Source organism: Podarcis liolepis, assembly GCF_965112155.1.
Source record: "Podarcis liolepis genome assembly, chromosome: 1".
NCBI lineage: Eukaryota > Metazoa > Chordata > Lepidosauria > Squamata > Lacertidae > Podarcis > Podarcis liolepis.
In genome coordinates this window covers 12,844,606-12,870,522 of record NC_139554.1, presented here as the reverse complement: position 1 = coordinate 12,870,522, position 25,917 = coordinate 12,844,606, and the positions used below count along the sequence as shown (strand labels likewise).

Genomic DNA, 25,917 nt, shown 5'->3' with positions numbered 1-25,917 from the left:
GTTTTTTTGGGGGGAAATTCCTGTATTTCCCCCAAAAAAAACCACGTCAGGGAAACCAAACCAGGTCGAGGAACAGCGGGATGGCGGTGCTGCACCTCCCCGCTGTCCCCCGAGCTTGTGGAGCTTGCGGGTGTCTCCCCGTTGCGTGGGGCGCTCTGCTTCAGGGCGCCCCGCGCGCCGGGCAGCAGGCTGCTATCCGCAGCGTAGGGAGCCCTACGGGAACTCACGCTGCGTATGTCTGCCCGGCGCAGGGGGCGCTCTGCTTCAGGGCGCCCCGCGCGCCGGGCAGCAGGCTGCTATCCGCAGCATAGGGAGCCCTGCGGGAACTCCCGCAGGGCTCCAACATGCTGCGGATGTCTGCCTGGCGTGAGGGGCGCTCTCCAAGCTTCAGTGAAAGCCTGCATTCGCCCCATAGGATGCACACACATTTCCCCTTCATTTTTGGAGGGGAAAAGCGCGTCCTATAGGACGAAAAATACGGTAATTCCCACAAGCAGCTGTCTTGATTTATTTAAATAACAGTAATGGCATATTTTGACTAGCTGAAGTATTCAGCCCAGATCTCTTTTTTGGCATTGAGGTGGTGTGAGAGGAAGAACCCCCAAAGATTGTAATAATTGTGCCCCAACGTGAGCCTGCAGCTGTCTGAACAGCAGCTAAACTTACGTTACTTTTATTTCAAGGTAGTTTTTTTCTTGCAGCAGCCTAGAGTATGAAAGACCCAAGTGGAATCCAGACACATTTTTAAAAAGTTGTGAAAAATGATTTTTTAAAAAACCGTTTTAAAAAATACATTGCATTTGCCATAGCTCAATATCGCCATCTAGTGTCATATTTGTATAATGCACTTTTACAACACACTTAAAACGTTTTATGTGCAGCTGTATAGCCGAGTCCCCAGTTTGTTGATTGACCTTAGCAATAGATATTCAAAGCTAGACAGTGGTTAATAGCCATTGGTTGATCTAGCCTCCTTGACTGTGTCTTAGCTGATGACCAGCACTACAGCTTGTTGCAGTAACTCCATAAGACAATTATGCACAGAATGAAGAAGAGTTTGCTTTTGTTAGGGACAGGGAGGAGGGAGATTTGATTCAGTTTGCTTTTAGATGTGAACACACATTATTCACACTTTCTGAAGCACTACAGGAACCAAAACACGGTCATCCTTTGAATCTACACTACTCTGAATTTTGCAATGCAGTTCTTCCGTCAAGTAATGTGTCGGGGGGGTGGGATGTGCACTCAGAAGAAAAGTGTGCATAGAAACACATATTCTTAGCAAAACTGACATACAAAAATGCACAATATATTAGGGACTACAAAATGTGTATATTAAGGGGAAATGCAAACATGTTGTATCAGAAGAAAATTGCATTATAATGCTAATGACTTTACATGAGGATTTGAAAACCCTAAAATAAATTAAAACTGATGTTGAAATTTGAAAAACTAAACTTAAGCTGGAAAAATGAGAAACTGAGAAACACAAAAATTGATAGGTTCTCCCATCCCTAACATTCATCCTGAACTGACTTGCCAGGCAACTTCATTGGGCAACCTTCAAATTTTAACCTTATCAGAAGAGGTCATATGATTTCCCTGCCTCCACTCCCAGTTCATAATCCCCTGTCCCCACAGGGCAGTAGTTGCATCTAACCAACAATCTCTTTGATCGATAGCCCAAATGTGGAGGTGGTTGACATGATCCAGAAAGGCGACCGAACGAAGTTTGACGTGGAGGTTCTCAAGCAGCTGCTGAAACTCCTACCTGAGAAGCATGAAGTAAGCTGTGCCCTTCTTTCTAAACACACATAAGCAAAGTCTTATTTCAGTTCTTCTCTGTGTTGCAGTGAGTAGGTAAACGCAGTGATGTTCTTGGAACTTAACCCTTCTGCTTTCTTCTCAGATAGAAAACCTGAAATCCTTCAAAGAAGAAAAGGACAGATTAGCAAATGCAGACCAGTTCTATCTTCTGCTGCTTGGGGTTCCTAGGTAATGGAAAGCCTCACATCTTTTAACAGGGGCTGTTAAGGAAATGAATCCTATGTTCTAACAGATTGACAGAGGCCCTGCCATTGTATCTGTGGACATCAAGGTTCACCTGCCAATTTATGTGTTTTTAATTGAGAATTTTTGGCTTTTGTTGCTTAGTGAGGAGTTGTCTGTTTTGAGGGAAGGTTGGTTTTTTTTGTCTTGCCTGCGTTTTATTAGTTTTTGGGAAGTGGAGGCATTTTATCTGTAGTACAGTGGTGCCTTGCAAGACGAAAAGAATCTGTTCTGTGATTCTCTTCGTCTAGCGGTTTTTTTCGTCTTGCGAAGCAAGCCCATTGACGGATTAGCGGATTAGCGCTATTAGCGGCTTTTAGCGGCTTATCTGCTGATCGGATCAGCTGATAAGTGGCTTAGCGGCTTAGAAAAGGGGGGGGGAGGAAAAAAAACCAGCAGGGACTCGCAAGACATTGTCGTCTTGCGAAGCAAGCCCATAGGAGATTCGTTTTGCGAAGCACCTCCAAAACGGAAAACTCTTTCGTCTAGCGAGTTTTCCGTCTTGCAAGGCATTCGTCTTGCGGGGCACCACTGTACCAGAAAGGGTGTTTATTCAGAATCTTTTCTCTTGTAACTTGAAGCCATTGGTTTGAGTCCTACCCTCCAGAGCAGGAGAAAACAAGCTTGCTCCATCTTCCATGTGACAGCCCTTGAGATATTTGAAAATAATAATAGTAATAATAGTAATAATAATAATAATAATAATAATAATAATAATAATAATAATAAATTTATTATTTATACCCCGCCCATCTGGCTGGGTCTCCCCAGCCACTTTGGGCGGCTCCCAACAGAATATTAATAATAATAAAAAAGCGATAAACCATCAAACATTTAAAACATCCCTAAACAGGACTGCCTCAGATAGTGGTGCCATTTGTTATTCCACTAGTGTTGTATATCAGTGGTTCTCAACCTGTGGGTCCCCAGATGTTGTTGGACTACAACTCCCATCATCCCTGAGCTCTACCCTTGCTAGCTAGGGGTGATGGGAGTTGTAGTTCAACAACATCTGGGGGGACACAGGTTGAGAAAGGCTGGCATATATTGTTTGACTACAACTCCCATCATCTCCTACCATTGACCATGTTGGGTGAGACTGATTAGAGTTGTACTCCGTGGCCCCTGGGGCCCCTGCACTGGCTCCCCCTATAGTAAAATGATCCTGAGCTGAATAGGCCAGTCCACGTGGTTCAGTATAAGACAGTGACATATGTTAAGCCTACATCAGGTATACTGCTTTCAGATTTGGAGGTTCCACCTGCCTCTGGTGGCTAGTAGCCATGAAAAGACCTGTCTCTGTTAATGTGCCTGAGAATTCAGCTATCTAGAGGTGCCTGCAGGGAAACTGGGCCACTTAGATCAATGTAACATAGCTTTGACCAAGCTCCTCCTCAACAAGAGCTAGCCTAAAATAATATTAATTCTTAGTTCTGATTAAATGCACAGCATGGTGTTCCCGCACTGGTTTTCTATGTATTTTTATTGTCGTTCAACCTGGACACGGAGGTCCAGCTCTGAGGGCCTTCTGGCGGTTCCCTCACTGCGAGAAGCGAAGTTACAGGGAACCAGGCAGAGGGCCTTCTCGGTAGTGGCGCTCGCCCTGTGGAATGCCCTCCCATCAGATGTCAAAGAAATTAACAACTATCTGACTTTTAGAAGACATCTGAAGGCAGCCCTGTTTAGGGAAGCTTTTAATGATTGATGTTTTAATGTATTTTTACTGTTTTGTTGGAAGCCGCCCAGAGTGGCTGGGGAAACCCAGCCAGATGAGTGGGGTGTAAATAATAATAAGTAGTAGTAGTAGTAGTAGTTGTTTTTATTAAATATTTTCTTGAGTTACAAAAGTTCATACCGTGTTTTTCCATGTATCAGACGACCTTTTTTTCTGAATTTTTTTGTGATGAATTGAGAGTCGTCGTATACACTGGTTAATATGCTGAGTAAGCGAGGGCTGGTGTTGCAGCGGTAGCAGGGAAATGTTGGAGAGGAGGCTGCTTACCTGATCTTCCCAGCTTAGGAAGAGTATTTGGTGAGTGCCAGTATGTGGTGTATTACAGCACCAGTTCTGCCAGCCAGAGCGGGGGATCGTCGAAAAGCTGCTCAACAGCTCAGTGAACTTACAAAAGAAGCTCAAAAACTGTTGAGGGCTCCCAAAAATAGGAGTTGTCTTATACATGGGGTTGTCTTATACATGGAAAAGTACGGTACATCTTTCTCTATTTTCAGATCATAAAGTCCTTTTTACAGATCAGTTCTAGTTGATGTGAGACTTTAATGCTGTATACCATATAAAGTTGGGGGAGAAGAGAGAGCAGGGAAGAGAAGGGGGCAGTGCGCTTTCATCCTTTCAGCATAGTGTATGTGCGAGGTTTTTGTGCCAGCATCACTCTTTCTGTTCCAGCTACCAGCTGCGGATCGAGTGCATGCTCATGTGCGAAGAGACGGCCGTTCTGCTGGAGATGCTGCAGCCCAAAGCCGAAACCATCAGGAGGGCCTGTGAAGGTAAACAAGGGCTTAACCCCTAGGTAGATCTTGTGTCAGTTCTTTAAAAATGTAGTATAAACACTTACAACTGGGAAACACTGGCCTACGAGCGTGCCAGTTGGAGAACAGCCTTTACCAAAGGTGTCGTGGGCTTTGAAGACACTCGAACTCAGGACGCAAGGGAGAAACGTGCTAAGAGGAAAGCATGCTTGGCAAATCCACACCGTGATCAACTCCTGCCCAGAAACCAATGTCCCCACTGTGGAAGGACGTGTGGATCCAGAATTGGCCTCCACAGTCACTTATGGACTCATTGTTAAAACCGTGTTTATGGAAGACAATCTTACTCGGCTATGAGTGATCACCAAAGAAGAAGAGATCTTTTGTGCTCCCCAATGTTTGGACATCCCATCTCAGATAGCGATGTCCAAAGAAATCAAACTCCCCGGGAGGTGTTCTACGGCAGTCCTATATAGAGTAGACCCATTGAAGTTAATGACTAACTTGGGTTCATTTATAGGTAGGACTCGGTCGAATGCAAGAATTGGCTTTTTTAATGAGAAACCAGGTCATATGCTGCCCCAATGCACAGATCTGCGTTTGTACAGGAAATGCAAACTTTAGCTGTCTTATGTACTTGGTGCCTCCAGATTAGGCTAGCACAGACCAGCCTAGTGATAGTGAATGGAATGGAGCCACGATCCGTTCGGCATGCAGTGTACTAATCCCATCTGCATAGCAACAGTTTCCAAAGAAACCTCAGCCCATAAATGAGCCCTTCACTTGAAAGCTAGCTTCCTGGCTTAGAAATCTGTTCTCCTCCATACCCCCCAAATTAAGGCATTTTGCTTAGTCACGCAAAGATAACTGCAAGGGAGGACTGGGGGCACGATGGCAGGCCTCACCTCTCTGTATGTTTCCTAACCTTTATTTGGGAAGGGCTGTAGCTCAGTAGTAGAGCTTTGCATGCAGAAGGTCCCAGTTTCAATTCTCCGCATATCTAGGGATTCAAATGTCTCCTGTTTTGAAACCCTGGGGATCCGCTGCCAGTCAGGGTAAACTGCGCTGAGCTAAATGGACCAGTGATATTTACTCATCATAAGGCAACTTCCTAGACTCCTGGTTCTAAATCTGGTATAGGAATCTTCCATGGCTATGCACAAAAAGAAAGTACCGTATTTTTTGCTCTATAAGACTCACTTTTTCCCTCCTAAAAAGTAAGGGGGAATGTGTGTGCGTCTTATGGTGCGAATGCAGGCTGCGCAGCTGTCCCAGAAGCCAGAACAGCAAGAGGGATTGCTGCTTTCGCTGCGCAGTGATCCCTCTTGCTGTTCTGGCTTCTGGGATTCAGATTATTATTTTTTCTTGTTTTCCTCCTCCAAAGACTAGGTGCGTCTTGTGGTCTGGTGCATCTTATAGAGCGAAAAATACGGTACTTTCCCACACAATACAAACTGTGGAACTCACTGCTGCAGGAGGCAGTGATTGACACCAACTTGGATGGCTTTAAAAGAGGACTGGGCAAATTCATGAAGGAGAGGGCTACCAATGGCTACTAGTCACAATCATAGAATGGTCATTGGAAGGGACCCTGAGGATCATCTAGTCCAACCCTCGGCAATGCAGCTGTCTCATATGGGGATTGAACTTGCAACTTCGGCAATATCAGTACCATGCTCTAACTAGCGGAGCTATCCACTATCAGAGGCAGTATTTCTGTAAAAACCAGTTACTTGGAATGACAGATGGGGAGAGGGCTGTTGCCCTAAGGTCTTGTTTTCAGGCTTTGTACCAGTTAATTTTTTTCCTCCCCCAGATCTCCTCACCAGCCAACGGTTGCCTGTTTTCTGTCAGTTGATCCTGAAAGTTGGAAACTTCTTGAACTACGTAAGTGATAGGTCTTTCCCTTCCTTTCCCTGCAGTTTAGGGATGGGAGAGAGATTTGTTTCAGTTTGGTTTTAAAGGCAAACCTACATACAGTGGTGCCTCGCAAGACGAAAAGAATCCGTTCTGTGATTCTCTTCATCTAGCGGTTTTTTTCGTCTTGCGAAGCAAGCCCATTGACGGATTAGCGCTATTAGCGGCTTTTAGCGGCTTAGAAAAAGTGGGGGAAAGAGGAAAAAAACGCAGGAACTCGCAAGACATTTTCGTCTTGCAAAGCAAGCCCATAAGGCGATTCGTTTTGCAAAGCACCTCCAAAACGGAAAACTCTTTCGTCTAGCGAGTTTTCCATCTTGCAAGGCATTCGTCTTGCGGGGCACCACTGTATGTTTGTACTTCTGCAAACCAAAACATAGTTATCCCTCAAAATTCACACTCCTCTGAATTTTGCTATGCAGTTCTTCAGTTGGGTAATGTTCACAGAAAAGGCACACCCTAGGGCAAAGTGTGTGTAAAAATTCATTATTAATAATATTTAAAATAATAACATACAAAAAAACCCCCTTTCTATCTGGGGAAATCGTTTGCAAAAAACAACAACACACACACATGTACCATATTGGCCTGAATATAAGCCTCAGTTTTTCCCCAAATTCCGACCATGAAAAGTTAAGGTGCGGATTATATTCGCGACCTTACAGTATGCAGCCAGGAGCGCAGGGCAAACAGCGCCAGGAGTGCGGCAAAGCGGCGGCCATCCCATGCGTAGTCCCCCCTCCTCTCCCCCAAGGCCTGGAAGGGAGAGAGTGAGGAAGGGGAAAGGCTGCCAGAACACAGCACAGCTACCCCCCCCCCCCAGGATGCAGTCAGGAGCAGCGAGGAATGGAGCGGCTTATATTTGGGTATTTTTTTCTTATTTTTTTCTCTCCCCCCCCCCTCCAATTTTAAAGGTGCGGCTTATATTCAGGTGCGGCATATATTCGGGCCAATACGGTATTTTAGGTGAATTTTTCGTGAGTTTTTTTATGTAAGAAAAAATGCTCAAACTGATGCGGAAATGTGGTGAACGGAACTTAACGGCTGGAAAAATGAGAAACTGGCAGAAACCAAAATGGGCAGATTCATCTATCCCTACTGACTCTGTCAGAGACAGCATTTCTCTAAACGCCAGTTGCTAGCAATCTCTTTTGGGAAGAATTCCATTGCACTCAGAACCTGCTTGCAAGCATCCCATAATCAAATGGCTGGTTAATGTGAGAACAGGGTGCTTATCTAGATGGGCCTTTTGCTTGAACCAGCAAGGCTCTTCTTATGGGTCCATTTTGGTGTGTTTTTCTTCTTTCCACAGGGAAGTCACACGGGAGATGCCGACGGCTTTAAAATTGGCACTTTGCTCAAACTAACAGAAACTAAAGCAAACCAGACTCGCATTACGCTGCTCCACCATATTTTGGAGGTATTTCCTGATATTTTGTGTGTTTTATATAATGTAATTTTATGCTGTGTGAACCGCCCTGAGATCTGTGGATGGAAGGCGATATACAAATTTAAATGATGATGATGATGATGATGATGATGATGATAAATGTTTTCTTTTTTTGCTTAGGAAGTAGAAAAAAATCACACAGACTTGCTGCAGCTTCCCAAAGACATTGAATATGTTTCAAAGGCAGCAGGGTAGGAACGCATTGTGTGCATGCATGCATGTGGGCGGGTGTGTTTTAAAAAATGTAAAGTTGTTGCCAAGAAAAAAATGAGACTGTCAGGGCTTTGGTCTTTGAATGTCATACTTCAGAGCAGGAGTGGGGAACTTGAAACCCCCTACAGATGTTGTTGAACTGCCAGGTCACGTCAGCCCCAAACAGCAGAGCCAGTTGTCAAGGATGATGGAGACTGTAGTCCAAGATTTGGCTAGAGGTCACCTGTTCCTGTTTCCAAATGTACTGTGGTGAACTTCCTCATAGTTTTTAATCCTCTGCCCAAGACCTACAGCTGCATGATCCTGATCTCTGGAAAGAGCTTTTATGTAAAATAGGCAAGGGCCTTTATGTACAACTTGTTGGTGCTGGGTTTCTTTATTTTTAATTATTTTGCTTTTAATTTTTTAAATAAAATTACTGTATGGTTTTATGTTTTTGCATAGCAAACTGCTGCAATATATTTCTCTCTCTCTCTCTCTCTCTCACACACACACATTATTCTCTCTCTCTCTCTCTCTCTCTCACACACACACACACACACACACACACATTATATTTTGCCTTGGGATTTTGGGGTGCAAATATCTCCTATCAATAAATAAACTTCCAATGGGAATTTTATCCCTCAAAAGCTCCACATAACTCCCAGTTCCTTCCCAGGATTAGCAGATCCAGACGCCAGAACTTGTGGCCTGTTCCTTTTCAGGATCAACCTTGATGTGATACGTTCTGAATCCAGTTCCAATCTGAAAAAGCTGCAGGATCTTGAACGGAAATTGTCATCATCAACGGAAGACGTGAGAGCCCAGTATGGAAAAGCCATTCAGGTAGTTGTGCGACAGGCTCACTGCGCTTAGAGGCCTCCGCCATTTTGCCAGGGCAGTCTGCTGCTGTGTTTGTTGGTTTGTTTTTTTAATTCTGGCCTAAATCCAATGTCTTTCAGGAGAGCATCAGCGCTAACAAGAAGTTGGAGGCCGAGTTCGAAGTCATTGAAACGAAGAAAGTAAAGCTTGCCAACTACCTCTGCGAGGACCCAAACAAGTTGTCTTTGGAAGATATGTTTAACACCATGAAAACTTTCCGGGATCTCTACATCAAAGCGTTAAAGGTTTGAATTTGAGAATGAAATAGTGGGCGCTGTGGGTTAAACCACAGAGCCTAGGACTTGCCGATCAGAAGGTTGGCAGTTCGAATCCCCGCGACGGGGTGAGCTCCTGTTGCTCGGTCCCTGCTCCTGCCAACCTAGCAGTTCGAAAGCACGTCAAAAGTGCAAGTAGGTAAATAGGTACTGCTCTGGCGGGAAGGTAAACGGCGTTTCCATGTGCTGCTCTGGTTTTGCCAGAAGCAGCTTAGTCATGCTGGCCACATGACCCGGAAGCTGTACGCCGGCTCCCTTGGCCAATAAAGCGAGATGAGCGCCACAACCCCAGAGTCGGTCACGACTGGACCTTAATGGTCAGGGGTCCCTTTACCTTTACCTTTAAATACTGTAAGGAATAGTAGATAAGGTGGGGAATCTGTTTGTGAACTGCAACATCAGCATCAGCAGCATCATTTAGCGTGTAGGATTACAATATGTACAGAAAAGGAAGCGCAGGAAAAATCAGATAAAGCTTCTGGCAGTGGAGATAGAATTTAGCCATCGTGGTTAGTAGCTGCTGTGGCAGCCTGATAATAAAGCAAACCTTTGTTTTCGTGTTTTTGTTTTTTTAGAAAAAAGAAGTAGAGCTTGTTTTTCTAAGGCAGAGCTCTACCCGAGTGGTATCAGAGGAAAATGATTTAAAGTTAATGATTATTATAGACAGATAAAAGAGATTTACTCTACCTGATTATTTTGTGGATTTGTTATAATAATATATAAAAGTCTCTGCAGAAATTAGTACTTGTACAACCAATGTGCAGGGAGAGGAGATGAAGCATTGTAACATAATTACGTTGAATTTAATTGAATATTGAAATGAAAATTAGGAAAGCTAATGTATTTGGAGCAGCAACAGAAGGATGGGAAAAGAAAAAAAACATCTGGGGGGTGGGAAGTCAGTTTTTAAGTTTGTATTAAATTTGTATTAATTTAGTGACAATTTGTTTTTGTTTTTTTTAAAGGAAAATCAATAAAAAATAATTTGCAAATAAAACTAAAGCAAACATTTGATATGCCCTTTACATGCCAGTGTCTCCTACCCACAGGAGAACAAGGACCGAAAGGAGCAAGCAGCAAGAGCTGAGAAACGGAAGAAGCAGCTGGAGGAAGAAGAGGCGAAGAGGCAGAAAGGAGAAAATGGAAAGATCAGTGAGTATCTCGATGGGCTTGTTGACGTAATGCAGTAGGTGTTTGAGCAAGAGTGCTCTTGGTCATGGAAGTTCTGCTCAGTGCCTTGCTGTCTTCCCAGGTTATTTTTACAAACATGGATCAGGAAAATCTGTTCCAGTACTCACTAGTGCAGTGGTTTCTCAGACTTTTTTTTTCTTTGGGCCACACTTTCAGAATTAAAATTTGCTTGTGCCACACTCATTATTTTTATTATTGATAACAAATGCATTGGAAAACAAAGAGAAACAACTCCTAGCAGTGCTTTGTTTATAAGAGTATCACTTGTTGCTCTTGCTCCCGTTTTGAAAAGATTGTGGAAGCAGGCACAGGATTTTGTTGTGGTTGTTGTTTAGTCGTTTAGTTGTGTCCGACCTTCGTGACCTCCTGGACCAGAGCACGCCAGGCACTCCTTTCTTCCACTGCCTCCCGCAGTTTGGTCAAACTCATGCTGGTAGCTTCGAGAACACTGTCCAACCATATCATCCTCTGTCGTCCCCTTCTCCTTGTGCCCTCCATCTTTCCCAGCATCAGGGTCTTTTCCACGGAGTCTTCTCATGAGGTGGCCAAAGTATTGGAGCCTCAGCTTCAGGATCTGTCCTTCCAGTGAGCATTCAGGGCTGATTTCCTTCAGATGAAGAGGTTTGATTTTCTTGCAGTCCATGGGACTCTCAAGAGTCTCCTGCAGCACCATAATTCAAAAGCACCAATTCTTCGGCGATCAGCCTTCTTTATGGTCCAGCACTCACTTCCATACACCACTACAGGGAAACCATAGCTTTAACTATACGGACCTTTGTTGGCAAGGTGATGTCTCTGCTTTGAAAAGATACCCAATCATATTCTGCAAAAAAAAATTAATGGTGATAGTACGCTATACTGTACTACACTAAAATGTTAAAATGTTTCTTTGAAGCTTCCCACCACATCCTTTGAGACCCACTGCTTCTAGTGCAACACAATATGATGGATTCAGTTGCCACAAAAAATGGCAAACTCCAAAAGTTTTTCAGAAGACAATTGACAAAGATTAGACTCCAGCAAAGCCAACTTTAGCTTTCTAACATGGAATATTGCAGACTGGCTGTAATGGATTTAGGGGTTGCTCATGTGTAAGTTGCCGCCACTGCTGGCAAGGTTACCTGGTTAAACCCTTTCTGACTGAACAGCCTCCAGCATCGTGACTGTCTCAGTCGCTGGCAGAATCCGTCAGTGGGCGTTTCTTGAACCTTTTCCAGCATAAAAGTTGTTTGACGCCAAGTCTCCTCCTACTCTCCCTGCGCGGAAGTCTTCTGCGCAGGGAGGGTGTGGGCAGTGGAGTACCCGTACTCTCTCCGCTGGTCTCCAGCGAGGAGTCTTGGAGCCTCCTCTCCGATTCCCCCATCTGCCCCCCTTCTCCACTGGTGTTATGCTGATTTCCTTCCCCAGCAGATGGGCTGCCTCCCTCCCTACTGGGACCCTCTCCTGCATCCCTCTGAAGCCTTACCTCCGCCTCTAGCTCCGATGGCAGTTCCCTGACACTGGCCTAAAAAGGGAGCTGACCCGTCCTTTGTTAAATTTATCCAAGATTATGACATTTTTACAGGAGACCTGGAGTACAAGTGAAATAGATGTTAACGGCTTTTCCTCGTTCTGCCTCTCAGGATCACCAATATGATGGCTTTTGGGATCATGTAGCCATACTGCTAGGGAAAGAATAATGGTGAAGGCTGCCAGAGGGCAGCACACTGCATGGAAGGAAATTAAGTAAAAAGTTTCAATTAAACTACAGTGGTACCTCAGTTCTCAAACGTCTCCGTTGACGAACATTTCGGAACCCCAACGCCGAAAACCCGGAAGTAAATGCTTCTGTTTTTGAACGTGCCTCGGAAGTCGAACGCTGGTTGTTTTTCAATTTTCTCAACTGAATTTGCAGGCAGCCCTTTGTGGCCGCGGTTTTCGAGCGCTTTAGAACTTGAATGGTCTTCCAGAATGGATTATGTTCAAGAACCGAGGTGCCACTGTATTCTTCTTCCACCAACCAGATAATAATAATAATAATAATAATAATAATAATAATAATAATAATATATCCCGCCCTCGCCAGCCAAAGCCGGACTCAGGGCGGCTAACAACAGTAAAATAAATACAACATGCTCTCCAGATGTTTGGGGCAACAACAATTAACAATTAATCCTCTGTGGTTTTGTCTAATCCTTTCTTAAAGCCATCCAGGATGGCAGCCATCACTACATCTCATGGCAGCTTAAATATAAGTACCTTCTTTTTGAAATTCAGAAGCCCCAGCATGTCAGCAGCCCATCACACTGATCATCCGGCTAACTCTCTCCTCTATTTCCACCAGCAGTTAAGAAAGGAGCTGTGAAGCAAGACGAAGTGTGTGTTATCGATGCTTTGCTGGCTGACATCAGGAAGGGGTTCCAGCTGAGGAAAACAGCCAGGAACAAAGCCGATACAGACACACCCGCGAAGACATCACCCAGTCAACCACAGAAAGGGAAAGAAAATGGTAAGAACAGCAAATCCAAAAGTCGTAGTAATACAGTCATATATTGGTTTTCGAACAGCCTAGTTCTCGGACGTTTTGGCTCCTGAACGCTGCAAACCCATAAGTGACTGTTCTGGTTTGAGAACTATTTTTGGAAGCCGAACGTTCCAACGGGGCTTCCGCGGCTACCCATTAGCTGCAGGAGCTTCCTGCAGCCAATCGGAAGCCGTGATTTTGTGAACGTTTTGGAAGTCGAACAGACTTCTGGAACGGATTTCGTTTGACTTCCAAGGTACGACTGTAGTAGCAATTGCTGTTTCTGCTGCTGTTGTTGTTAAAACTAACATGCTGTTACCCACCCTTTACCCTGATATCCCAGGGCAAGATCAAATACAACATTAAAACAGATTTAAACAACTTGCAGTCGCAAAAATCCACCCATCACTGCAATGAAAATGGGTTTTTTAATTTTATGGACAGCCTTGTCCCATAAACAATTGCTCTTTTTGGTGGCGACAGGGGGTGGGGATTTTGAGAAAATAAGATTTCCTGCTTGCTTAGGTGGCAAAGGTCCACCTAGACAGGCATTCTGTTCTCAAAGTGGCCTATGGGACCTGATTCCAATGGGAAGCCTGCAAGCAGAACCTGAACACAACAGGTCCCAGCAGCTGATACCCAGAGCATCTGTGCAATGCTGCTTTGTGTGAGTAGCATTTCATCTGACTGAGCCCCCGTGTGGCGGAATCTGGAATTTACCATTTCGGAGGCTGGGACTAGACGTCAGGGCAAATAGGAGGCTGAGCTAGAAAGCAGCAACCCAAGGACATTCAATTTATATCCCACCGTCTTCTCCAAGGAGCTAAAGGTGGTGTGTGCTGTTCTCTCCCTCCTCATTTAACGCTGACAACAACCTTGTGAGGTAGGATAGGCGGCAAGGCAGTAACCAGCTCAAGGTCACCCAGTGAGTTTCATGGCTGAGTGGGGCTCTGAACCCTCTTCTCCCAGGTCCATAGGAGTCAATAAAATATTTGAGGGGGCTGGGCCCCCCCCAAAATTGATGGGCTTTGCCATTCAAATGGTGTGTGCGTACCGCATCATGTGATCAGTTATGCAGGATGGGGCTTACCTGCCCCCACCCAATATTTTATTCAGGAGGGCACCCCTGCCCAGTTCCAAGGCTGATGCTCTAGCCCAGGCATAGGCAAACTCGGCCCTCCAGATGTTTCGGGACTACAACTCCCATCATCCCTGACCACTAGTCCTGTTAGCCAAGGATGATGGGAGTTGTAGTCCCAAAACATTTGGGGGGCCAAGTTTGCCTATGCCTGCTCTAGCCACTACACAACACTGCCACATCAACAGTTACTCAGCATGTGGCAACACATCACATTTCCCATTTCCCCCAATGGCAGGCGGTAGAATAAAGGAAGGGCAGGGAAACTCGCATTACTAAGAAAGAGCGGTAAGGGACGCAGGTGGCGCTGTGGGTTAAACCACAGAGCCTAGGACTTGCCGATCAGAAGGTCGGCGGTTCGAATCCCCGCGATGGGGTGAGCTCCCGTTGCTCAGTCCCTGCTCCTGCCAACCTAGCAGTTCGAAAGCACATCAAAGTGCAAGTAGATAAATAGGTACCGCTCTGACGGGTAGGAAAACGGCGTTTCCGTGTGCTGCTCTGGTTCGCCAGAAGCGGCTTCGTCATGCTGGCCACATGACCCAGAAGCTGTACGCCGGCTCCCTCGGCCAGTAAAGCGAAATGAGCGCCGCAACCCAAGAGCCGGTCACGACTGGACCTAATGGTCAGGGGTCCCTTTACCTTTACCTTTAAGAAAGAGAGGTGGAGAAACCAGAAAGTCTTGATGGGGGCTGGCACTAGGGAAACTCAGGAACAGCCTCAATGTTTGTCCGACAGTGTGTTTCTTTCTCATTCACAAAAAACCCTCAGAGATGGATCTGATCCTTGTGTATTTTGTCAATTTTTTTCAGGCCAAAGTGTCCAGCCTGCCAAAGACCCAGCGAAGGAGGAAGGGGGAAAGGATGTGGTTGCGCAAACGAAGCTCCAGAATCAAGTAGAAAAAACAGCTTCGGATGTCGTAACCCCAGTTAAGACGCAGGAGGCTGTCGCTGACCCCGTGGCTTCTGACAAGCCCGTTCCCGGAGTGGGGAGTGGGAGATGTTCTCCAACCCGGCCTGGTACTGAGACGAATTCCTTGAATTCGTTTCCACTGGAGGGAGGCGGAAAATCAGGAAACAGCACAAGCATGCAAGAGGGGGCCGTCCCTTGTAGCGCCCAGGACAACGTGGACTTCAATGACTTGGTGTTGTCCCAGTCGACCTCCTTCATCAAGTTTGGGAGCAGCACCTCAGGCCTTGGAAGCGAAACTATTTCATTAAGCTCTGGAGACCCAGCTGGCGGAACAGAACTGGTTTGTTCGCAGAACGGCTTAAATCCAAATGACCAGGTGAGCGGTGCCATCAGGAAAAGCGGCAGAAAGGAGGAAGATCCTGGACATACCACAGAGCTACTAACCCCGGAGGCGCCGAAAGAAGCGTTCAAGGAAAACAAAGAACCTTCTATAGACTCTCTGGTGGACATCTCTCAGGAGAAGTCCTTCTCGGAGGAGCCGGTGACGGATTCTTCGTGCTCTGCGGCGGTCCCTCCGGAGCAAGCCCTTGCCGACAAGGAGGGCCAAAGGGGCTCCTCAAAGCGAAAGAAGAAGAAAAGGCACAGCAAGAGCAACTCAAGTAAGCCCTTTTTGAATTGTAATTGCTGGAGGTCAAGACTGAGCCGAACTTAGCTAGCTCGCTCACGGGCCTCATTCAGGCAGACCTGCCCTCTCTCTTTTGGAGATTTTCAGGGATGGGGGGAAAGGGCAAAGCGTTCATCTCCTTTGGGAATGGCAGCCACACTCCCTACTTCTGCCTGGCACATTTATTTATTTATTTATTTATTTATTTATTACGTTTTGGTACCGCCCGTTATCCATAGATCTCAGGGCAGTTCGCAACTGCAAGATAAGAAACCATGGGCAGCAAGGACTGGCGTTAGCCTGAGGTAGCTTCAGATGTCGCCATCGCATAGCCAAATCCGATTGGCTACGCAACTTCCTTGCGAAGTCAACTCCGACCAAGGGCAACGCTTCCATTCCCTTACTCTGATTTGACTTTGTGACACAGCCAATGAGATGTGGCCACCTGGCGAGGTTTGTAGCCAGCTCCGAGGGTTCTGTCTGCCCTCCCTCTGGCATCTTGAGGGTAAAAAAGAAAAAAAGGTGCACACTGGTCCAGTAAATAAGTGGTGAGAAATCTGAGTGGCTGGGAGAACACCAAATCCCCTCTCCACCAAATCCCGTTTCGAAACAGAATATCTGAAAATTGTTGGCTAAGTGTTATTGGAGGTATACTTTTATATAATGGACAGGAAGCTGAAGCTTATTTACAGTGGTACCTTGGTTCTTGAACTTAATCCGTTCCGGGAGTCCATTTGACTCCCAAAACAGTTCAAAAACCAAGACGCGGCTTCCGATTGGCTGCAGGAGCTTCCTGCACTCAATCGGAAGCCGCGTCAAACGTTTGGCTTCCGAAAAACGTTCACAAACTGGAACACTCACTTCCAGGTTTGCAGCATTTAGGAGCTGATTTGTTCTAGAGCCAAGCCGTTTGAGTACCAGGGTACCACTGTATACCTAAATTAGATTATTTCTTCCCTCCCGAAAAACGTTGGCTTCCAAAAAACGTTCACAAACCGGAACACTCACTTCCAGGTTTGTAGCATTTAGAAGCTGATTTGTTCTAGAGCCAAGCCGTTTGAGTACCAGGGTACCACTGTATACCTAAATTAGATTATTTCTTCCCTCCCCCTCATCTAATCTACCAATTAGATGCCCATGGGAAGCCCACAAACAGTGCAACAGCACTCTCCTCGGTTGTGATTCCCAGCAACTCATACTCAGTGTCATTCTGCTTCTGCCAATAGATGTAGATCATAACTATTGTGGCTGGTAGGCATTGACAATAGTTATTGAACCTCCAAGAGAATAATTATGATGCCATACAGCTGGACCTCTGCATTTTCATTCCTTGCAAATGCATACATCCATCCTACAAAAAAAACAAAAACAAAGATGGACGTCTGCCTTTCTGCTTCAGAGCTCTTGCTTAACTTGTATGCAAGCGTCATCAGTTCATTAATTATGACTGATCAACTAAAGCTCCCGAGGTTAACCGGCTAAGACGTCTTTAATCAAGCGACTTCTTTGTGACATCCCGCTGACCTTTGGCCCGAATGGCCATGTTGTTAACAGTTTTGGTATTGCTAATCACCTGGCTACATTCAGCGTCTCTCTTTTATTTGAAAGCAGTGGTTGACACTGATTTAAAAGCGATGGTTGATACTGGAGATAATAAAGCAAAAAGAGGTTGTGAGTTGCAGTGAGGTATGTAAACCACCGGGGGCAGCTTCTCTGTGTGAACTAACCGTCTCGTTTGGGACTTCCCATGCCTAATGATCATTGCCACGTAAAGCTGTGCTTCTGCCTCTGTAATGGCTAATTATATGCGCTATATTCTTTTCGTGTGTGTAATTTTGCCATCCGGGTCCAATCTCTGTAGCTACTGGAGCCACTAGCAAAACTCCTAGTTGCTCAGGATTGGGTCCAAGGTCTTACCTTTTTTTGTGTCAAGCCAATCATTGTTTCCTCACAGGAAAATTTACGTCTCCTGTTGAATCGTTTAATGTTGTCAGGCGTGTGGGGATTACGGGTGTCCTTTTCGTCTTGATTTCTGTTTTCCATACCTTAAAATCCTGTAAAAATGCAATTTCAGTTATGTTCTCCTTCTTTGCAACAGTAGAATGAAACTGAGGCTTTCCCACAGCCATCCATTGAACTTCATGGCAAAATAGAGCTTTGAGTGAAGACTTCAGCCCAAACCATTCTGCGCACTGGGCCCAATCCATTGTTGAAACACTCTAATAATATAACTCTAGTAATATAGGTACACGGGTGGCGCTGTGGTCTCAACCACTGAGCCTCTTGGACTTGCCGATCCGAAGGTTGGCGGTTCGAATCCCTGCAACGGAGTGAGCTCTCGTTGCTCTGTCCCAGTTCCTGCCAACCTAGCAGTTCAAAAGCACACCAGTGCAAGTAGATAAATAGATACTGCTCCGGCAGGAAGGTGAACGGCGTTTCCATGTGCTCTGGTTTCCGTCTCAGTGTTCCATTGCACCAGAAGCAGTTTAGTCCTGCTGGCCACATGACCCAGAAAGCTGTCTGTGGAAAAATGCCAGTTCCCTCAGCCTAAAAGCGAGATGAGCGCCACAACCCCATAGTCACTTTTGACTGGACTTAACCATCCAGGGGTCCTTCACCTTTAATAATATAACTCTTATTGTTTGCACAGTGCTTTGGCAGGTTGAAACCACTTCTCGTGTTTGCAGTCCTTACCACAACCCCTTAACTTGGGCCGATCTCAAACTAAAGATTCCTAATTCAAAGTGCATATTGGTCAATAGCCAGTAGAGAAGGTAGGAAGAAAACAGAACACATAAAACACAATAGTATATCTACATTAAGTACAATATTAGATGTATGGTTGGATCAAAACAAGACAGTCCTTACCCACAGGTTTACAAGGTGTTTTTGAGGAGCAACTTCATGGCCCACCTGCTCTGCCTTCTTAGGGTTGCATTTAAACGGGTCTTTAAAATAGAGGACTTTCCTCTGTGAAATAGGACACATGGCCACCCTATTCCAGACAGCAGGGTCACAGTGCACAGACAGGTGTATCCAGTGCTTTTTTTCTAAAAAAATATGTTTAGTGGTACTCTCATTTTGACTCAAGAAGATCATCATTTTATACAAATCGGGGGAAATAAATACAGTACAGATGTACCTTGGAAGTTGAATGGAATCCGTTCCAGAAGTCCGTTCAATTTTCAAAACGTTCGAAAACTAAAGCACGGCTTCTGATTGGCTGCAGGAAGCTCCTGTAGCCAATCGGACACTGCGGAAGCCCCATAGGACATTCGGCTTCCAAAAATAGTTCGCAAACCGGAACAGTCACTTCCGGGTTTGCGGCGCTTGGGAGCCAAAACGTTTGAGAACTAGGCTGTTTGAAAACCAAGGATAAATGGACAAAAGTACAAAGATTCACAAGATGTTTAGGGGTATACGTACCCCTGCATCGCCCCCAGAAAAAAAGCACTGGGCGTATCTGTGAGTCACCAACCCACCACCACCAAAGACTCCTTTGTTCAATGGAGCTGTGACATAAATCTGGATCAAAGTCCTGATAATCTGATGGTGGGTTTGCGCTGCTGTTGGATATCCAAAGGACTCTTCAGTTCTTCCATTGCTCACTGAGACTCCACTCAGATTTTGCCTTCGGTGGTGTAAAGCAGGCATTCCCCCCCATCTGTGGCCTTTTAGATGTTGCCGCACTCCAAGTCCCATCACTCCCAGCAAGCATGGTCCGTTGTCAGGCACAATGGATGTTGTAGTCCAAGATGCCTGGAGGGTGTTTGGGGAGGACAAAGTGTCAAGAAACAAGAAGAAGAATATCCTGAAATTGCATAGTTACTCCTCCTTTGCCTTCTGATTGCAAGCCACCATAACATAACCCAATGAATCAATGACATGTGGTCTCTAAACGCCTTGTTATATGACCAGCGTGTTTGTTTTACCAGGCCTTCCATTCCCACACCCTTACCCAGCTAACTCTGTAAATACCCGTACTGGAAACGATATGGAAGATCTCTCCCAAGAGATCCCAATAATTGTCCACAAATGGCCAGTCTTTTTCCATAAGAGCACTTTGTTCAGTAAATATCCTATTCAGAGTTCCCTATTCTCAATCACACACCCCGCGAAAAAGGAAAATCTTCCAATCAGTCCATGAAGATGAACAAAAATCAAGAAGCTCAAGTACAGTTTTTAAAAGAAGTTATAAAATGTTCATCTTAATAGCTATGCTGTCAATATAGCCTTTATACGCATAGTGACTTTGGCGAATGTAAGAACTGCTTCTGTTGGAGGCTGTTGTAGACATTTTCATTCCACACCTCCCAGTAATGCATTCACTTGAAAACACAAGTCAAGGCAAAAAATCATTTATCCGCAATATTTATAAACTGCTCCCTCTCCCCCACCATAGAACCAAAGTGGAACTCTCAAATTTCAGTATCCCTTTCAGCTTGGGAGGTTTGTAGACTGCTAAAACTCTCAGTCATCTCCCCAGGAAAAAAATGGCACATGAAGCTGCAGCAGTGTTAGAGCTAAACAGATTGCAGCGCGGACAGAGATCGTACATGATGCTCCAAACTAAGCAACCCCTTTGCTTCAAAATGGCACTAAGGAAATTGATGTGTCCTTTCCTTTACAGGTGGCGCAGCGAGACAGAAAAAATAAAAAGAAGCACATTCTTCAGTAACATATGCTATGGAAGGTAGCCATGGTAACGGGGGTAGAGGTGGGGTTGTTTTTTTCTCCTAGGGTGACGGTGGGTATTTAATAGGTAGCACCCAGATGCGAGAGATTTCCAAACATACGTGCCTTATGTGAAGTTCTAATTCTATATAAACTCCCTCCCGGTTTCATGCTGTTGCGACAGGCCTCTGGTCAGTGTCACACTGGATGAACCACTCTGGGTAACTCACAGATCGAATGCCTGCAGAAGCCGAGGGAGATGTGGCCTAAATTGTGCCTCTAGGACCCAATGGCAGGGATAATTCAAGCCAACACTTTCAACTTCCTATTGGAAGGGCTTCCATTAAATGACTGTATAAATGGCGCTGGCCATTGAAAGATATGCGGGACCAAGGTTGTGTTGTTTGTTGTTTGTTACTGTTGTTACATGAAATGCAAATGCTCTGCTGTGTCTGTTCCTACAAAGACCCACGCTCCTGTTCCAACTGAAATAACAAATTTGGCAATGCTATAAGGCCTCACCAGACGCAAGCAAGCAAGTGGTGCAGGAAGGCGAACAGGAAATCCCAAGATCTTTTCATCAAAGCTTACTCTTTCAAACTTGTAAACGTACCAAATAATACACAGTTCCCATTTTAGGTAATGGCACTGATATATGAGAACCCAACAGTCAGGAAGCTAAACAAGAACTTCATTGATTTTTAAGCAAGAACAGAACAGCAAAGGGAAGTGCCTGACTCCACTCAGATACAACTAGATTTAGTGCCACCTAGTGACTAAACTTTAGAATGACACTATCCATGCAGACCTATTCTGCATAAACTCCCAGCATTTATGCATCAAACACATCATCTGCTGTGTCAATGATGAGCCATGGGCAGCTGCCACAGGTCAGCAGGGAGTTGAAGCCCAGGAATGCACAGAAACACTTTAGAGCCAGGAAGACCTTGTTGTTCAGTCAAGGTCCCAGCTCAAACAGGAAACCATTTATAGCCCCTCTGTGCACAGCCTGGATGGACAGGACCAGTCCAGAGTCTTAAGAATACTTTACTGCCAGGAATATATTCCAGTATGTGGCTTGGATAGCCTGCTTCCAACAGACATACTCGCTCCAGCAAATCCCGACATAGTGTTCCATCTCCATGGACAATAAGTCCATCAATGGCTACTAGGCACAATGGCTATCTTCTGCCTCCACTGTTGCTGGGAATCACAAGCAGGGAGAGTGCTGTTTTCAAGGCCTTCTTGCGGGTTTCCCATCAGCGTCATGTTGGCCGCTGTGAGAACAGGGTCCTGGGCTTAGCCTGATCAGGCAAGGACCTTCTTATGTTCCTATGTTCCAGTTACTTCAGACAAAAAGCCCAGTCTACGCAGGCCTCTGAATGAAGTGGTCAGGTCCTAAAGAGATAAAATGGGGCTGCATGACTTCAGAACGAGGTGATGTTTTTGGATGCTTATACATATATATTGTTTATATATACATATATATTGTTTTTTAAATCCCTGGAAGTAGAAAACTAGCACAGCTGGCTGGGCTAAATCTCCTTCCCCCTGGGGAGTGGCAGTTTTGAATGCAGGCTTGGATTATTATTATTTTTTTAAAAAAAGAGAGAAATCCCTGAAAGTTGGAAGCTAACACAACAGACCCGGCTAAAGCCCTTTTCTGTAGATAAGTTAGTTGCTATAGACTGAAGTCCGTTCAAAAGCTACGACCACCCCCTTCCTGCAGCCTGAAGTGGTAATAGTCACTTCTGCCTCACACACGATAGATCTAAACTCATGGTTTATAAAGTTAAGGAAGGGTTTTCATAACACAGATGGACACATTGCATCCTACTTTTAACGTTCATAATGCATTATTAAAATGTGGCACAAGAGGGCGCTGCAGAGTAACCAAGAACTGGCAGTAGGGAAACAGCATTTTTACGGAGAAAACAAGGTGTGGAAATGCTTTAAAATTGCCAGAATGCCCTGTGATGTTTTGGAATGATAGATCGTTCTAATAACATTGAACAGGTCAGTGTAGATCCAGCCTGAATCAGCTGAACTCTGGACTGGGAGGGTGTCCTAACTCTTTTCCTGCCTTCAGCTCAGCAACACACGAACCCTGCGCCCCACAATTCTGTGTGTCTTTGCCAGAAAAAACACTTGCCAAAGTATTAACATCCTTAACTCCCTAAAAGCTTTTCCCTCAAAACCTTTCCACGAGAAACCTCTGGATTTCAAAACCTGCTTTGTTTGGGGTTGTTGTTGTTTTTCACTGCCTGAACTCGAGGGATTCTGTACAGGCTATGTGGCTTTAATGAACTTAAAACCTTTTGGTGTTCACTAATTGGAACCTTACATAATCTATCCTAAGAAGTGATTTACGTCATTGTTTATTTCTGTTGGATATGTACATAGCTGCCCCCTTCTGTATATTTTACCCAGGTGACATTGAAATATCACGTTGAAAGTATGGAAATAATTTTATATGCTGAGCTTAGTAACAATATTAATTGCACAAATTCTTGTTAATGACTTACAAGAGGCTAGACGCTCTGCTGAATTGAGATGGGTGTCATATGGTGGCTTATTTTGCCTAACACTGACTCGGCGGGCAACCAGTTCTGGCCATTTCATTTTTTGGTGACCACAGGATTTCGTTTTGTCGAAAAGATCACGAGAATACTTAGGGCACCTTAAAACTGGTTGTGCATGTCATATTTGGAGAAGGTTTTGTTTGCAAAGTCCTGTTATCTAGCCCTGACCTAGCCTTGGAACAGCTAGGCATTTATCTCCCTGTGGCCAACCACCTAGGCAAAACCCCAAAAAGTAGGTCAGGGCTTGATCTCTGCAAGGCATAGTGAGCAGAAAGGGACACTTTTCAGGCAAACAACAGAGCACCAGACCAAACTCATGGACCAAACAAATGCATAGACAATAGGGGGCTAGGGGGCTGGATTGAGGGAAGACCGATGCTCAGTGGTAGACCATCTGTCTGGCATGCAGAGGTTTCTAGGTTCGTTCCCAGCCTCTCCAAGTAGAGTTGAGGGTATCACCTGCCAGAGACCCCAGAAAAGTCACTGCCAGAGAAGACAATACTGAGCTAGATGGATGAATGGTCTGGTTCGTACAATGTTACTGTCCCTCCACCAACCCAAGATGGAAGAAGCAGGAATTCAGTGGGACTTTGGTAGAAAGCCTTGGTTTTTAAGGAAGAGGGCAGCCTTGTCCAGCTCTGGAAGGACTAATGATGATTTCACAACGTAACTGCTCCAACTCTGTGTATATGCCTACTTCCTGAGTGCAATAAACTGGCTTGTATTAAATATACTCCTCTAAGTCTGCCTCTTTTTTTAATTGAAAAAAAGTTGCATGAGAATTATGGTTTATTATATTTTAGGGTCCCCCAAAACAGAACCCAAAGGGGCACACACAAAAATGAAAATATGAAAAGTGCTAGAATGTGCAGAATTGCGATCTCCTGCCAACCCCTCCAGATCCATCAAACACCACTCACAACGTGGCTTCTTCTCTTCACGGTTGAAGTCCTGCAACTTGGGAGTAAGACCCATTTGCATTCAGAGTGACTTGAGATTTTTGCTCCCAAGTGTGGCAAAACCCATGTGGCATTTGCAGAAATACTAAATTTAAAATGTGTACATTAGGAGAGGGACGCAGGTGGCGCTGTGGGTTAAACCACAGAGCCTAGGACTTGCTGATCAGAAGGTCGGTGGTTCGAATCCCCACGACGGGGTGAGCTCCTGTTGCTCAGTCCCAACTCCTGCCAACCTAGCAGTTCGAAAGCACGAAAGTGCAAGTAGATAAATAGGCACCACTTCAGCGGGAAAGGAAACGGTGGTTCCGTGCGCTGCTCTGGTTCGCCAGAAGCGGCTTAGTCATGCTGGCCACATGACCCGGAAGCTGTACGCCGGCTCCCTCGGCCAGTAAAGCGAGATGAGCGCCACAACCCCAGAGTCATCCTCGACTGGACCTAATGGTCAGGGGTCCCTTTACCTTTACATTAGAAGAGACATACAATAAAGTGCCTAACCCACCCTCTAGGCCAGTGACTCAATGTTATTTTATTTATTTTTGTGATTATATCTGACCTTTTCCTCCAATGAGCAGAGGTTGGATGGCCATCTGTCATGGATGCGTTAGTTGAGATTCCTGCATTGCAGGGGGTTGGGCTAGATGACCCCTAGGGATCCCTTCCAACTCTACAATTCTATGATAAGGTGGCATGATAAGGATTCTTCCCCCACACCATATTAGCCTCACAACACCCCATTGAGGTAGGTTAGGTGGAGAAGCAGTGACTGTCCCAAGGTGAGCTTCACGGCTGAGTGAAAATTTGAACCCAGGTCTCCCACATCCTAGAACAGTGCTCTGGCCACCACAACGCACTGGTTTGTTTTTTAGACAGAATGTTTCCATGCTGCTGAGTCAAACCACACACTAAGCAGTTTGCAAGTGAAACTGTAGATACATCACTGCTAGAAGTCAGAAAGCAAATTCTATACACACAGAGACACACATCTCAGAAGGTCTTCAGAGCGGCATCATGCAATCTGATATCACATCACTCCTGGGAGGGTGCCAGAGATGTTAAAAAGCAGAGCAAAAACAAACAAACCCTCAGCCATCTCATAAATTTCAGGTAAGATTCAGCCCCTGTCTTCAAGAAAGGTCAGCCCACTCCTAGCTCATGGGCAGTGAAGTCAAGGGGATTCCCTGGGCTGTATATACAGGTCTAACACTTAGGCCCTGGAGAGCAGGAAAGTGATCTGAACAAGGGGCAAGCTTGAGGCATCTTAGGTTCTAGAGCTTTCAACATTGCATCCACTCTCCTAGCGCAAAATTCACAAATTCTGGGTGAATGTTCCTCTGCCGAGCCAAAGTCTGCAACCTTTCGAGAGACGTGCTCATTTTAGTAACAAAATCCATGGCAGCCCTGCTTTATCACACTACATTTTTTTGGTAAGCTTTTCGATTCAGCTCTCCTCCGACTATCACCTCACTTGTATCCATAACGTAGCTTCATTTATAAAGCTCTTAATCAAGATTATGCAGCTTCTGGAGATGTAGGTGTTTAGTTTAGTTCGGGTTTCCTCCCCCCCCCCCCCGCCACCACCGCTGCCACAGTTAACCAACAGGAGAACAAACATCTGAAAGAAAACCAGGCATATTATATATGAAGTATGTTATACAGATAATACAATTTGCCCAGCAGGTGGCTCCATCTTCCCTCGAGTGAGCAGCTGACGTTTTTGGTTTTTTTTGTCCCGTGCTGTAAGTCAGCATAAATGGAGTTTACTTATGTATGGATCAATTAATGCATTTACTGTATTTATAGCTCGCCTTCAAGACAGCATATGTGGTTCTTCCCCCTCCGCCCATTTTATCCTCACAACAACCCTTTGAGGTAGGTCATGCTGAGAGACAGTGACTAGCCCCAAGGTCACCCCAGAGAAGCATCATGGCCAAGTGGGGATTTTGCAGGATGTAAAACTGCAGTCAAGTACAGCATTCCTACAGTGGACATGTTAGGGGATGTTTTGTACCACTCAGGAGAAGACTTCCTGTTTCCTCCTGAGC

General features: G+C 45.2%; 1 protein-coding gene across 5 annotated transcripts in view; it reads left to right on the top strand.

Annotated features, from left to right (window-relative positions):
* The window catches only part of INF2 (inverted formin 2), a 75,834-nt gene extending 52,185 nt beyond the window's left edge, over positions 1-23,649 (top strand). Inside the window, exons 11-23 of one of the 5 annotated variants that reach the window (XM_083517037.1) lie at positions 1,683-1,785; positions 1,910-1,995; positions 4,454-4,554; positions 6,353-6,423; positions 7,766-7,873; positions 8,024-8,094; positions 8,824-8,944; positions 9,061-9,225; positions 10,305-10,407; positions 12,770-12,934; positions 14,897-15,655; positions 17,272-17,346; positions 20,291-23,649. In XM_083517037.1, the coding sequence (XP_083373163.1) occupies positions 1,683-1,785; positions 1,910-1,995; positions 4,454-4,554; positions 6,353-6,423; positions 7,766-7,873; positions 8,024-8,094; positions 8,824-8,944; positions 9,061-9,225; positions 10,305-10,407; positions 12,770-12,934; positions 14,897-15,655; positions 17,272-17,345 (1,927 nt within the window). In that variant the 3' untranslated portion in view covers position 17,346; positions 20,291-23,649. Of the gene's footprint in view, positions 1-1,682; positions 1,786-1,909; positions 1,996-4,453; positions 4,555-6,352; positions 6,424-7,765; positions 7,874-8,023; positions 8,095-8,823; positions 8,945-9,060; positions 9,226-10,304; positions 10,408-12,769; positions 12,935-14,896; positions 15,656-17,268 lie in introns of all 5 variants that reach the window. The other 4 variants (XM_083517039.1, XM_083517036.1, XM_083517038.1 and 1 more) reach the window with 4 other exon arrangements.
* Positions 23,650-25,917: the final 2,268 nt, after the last annotated feature.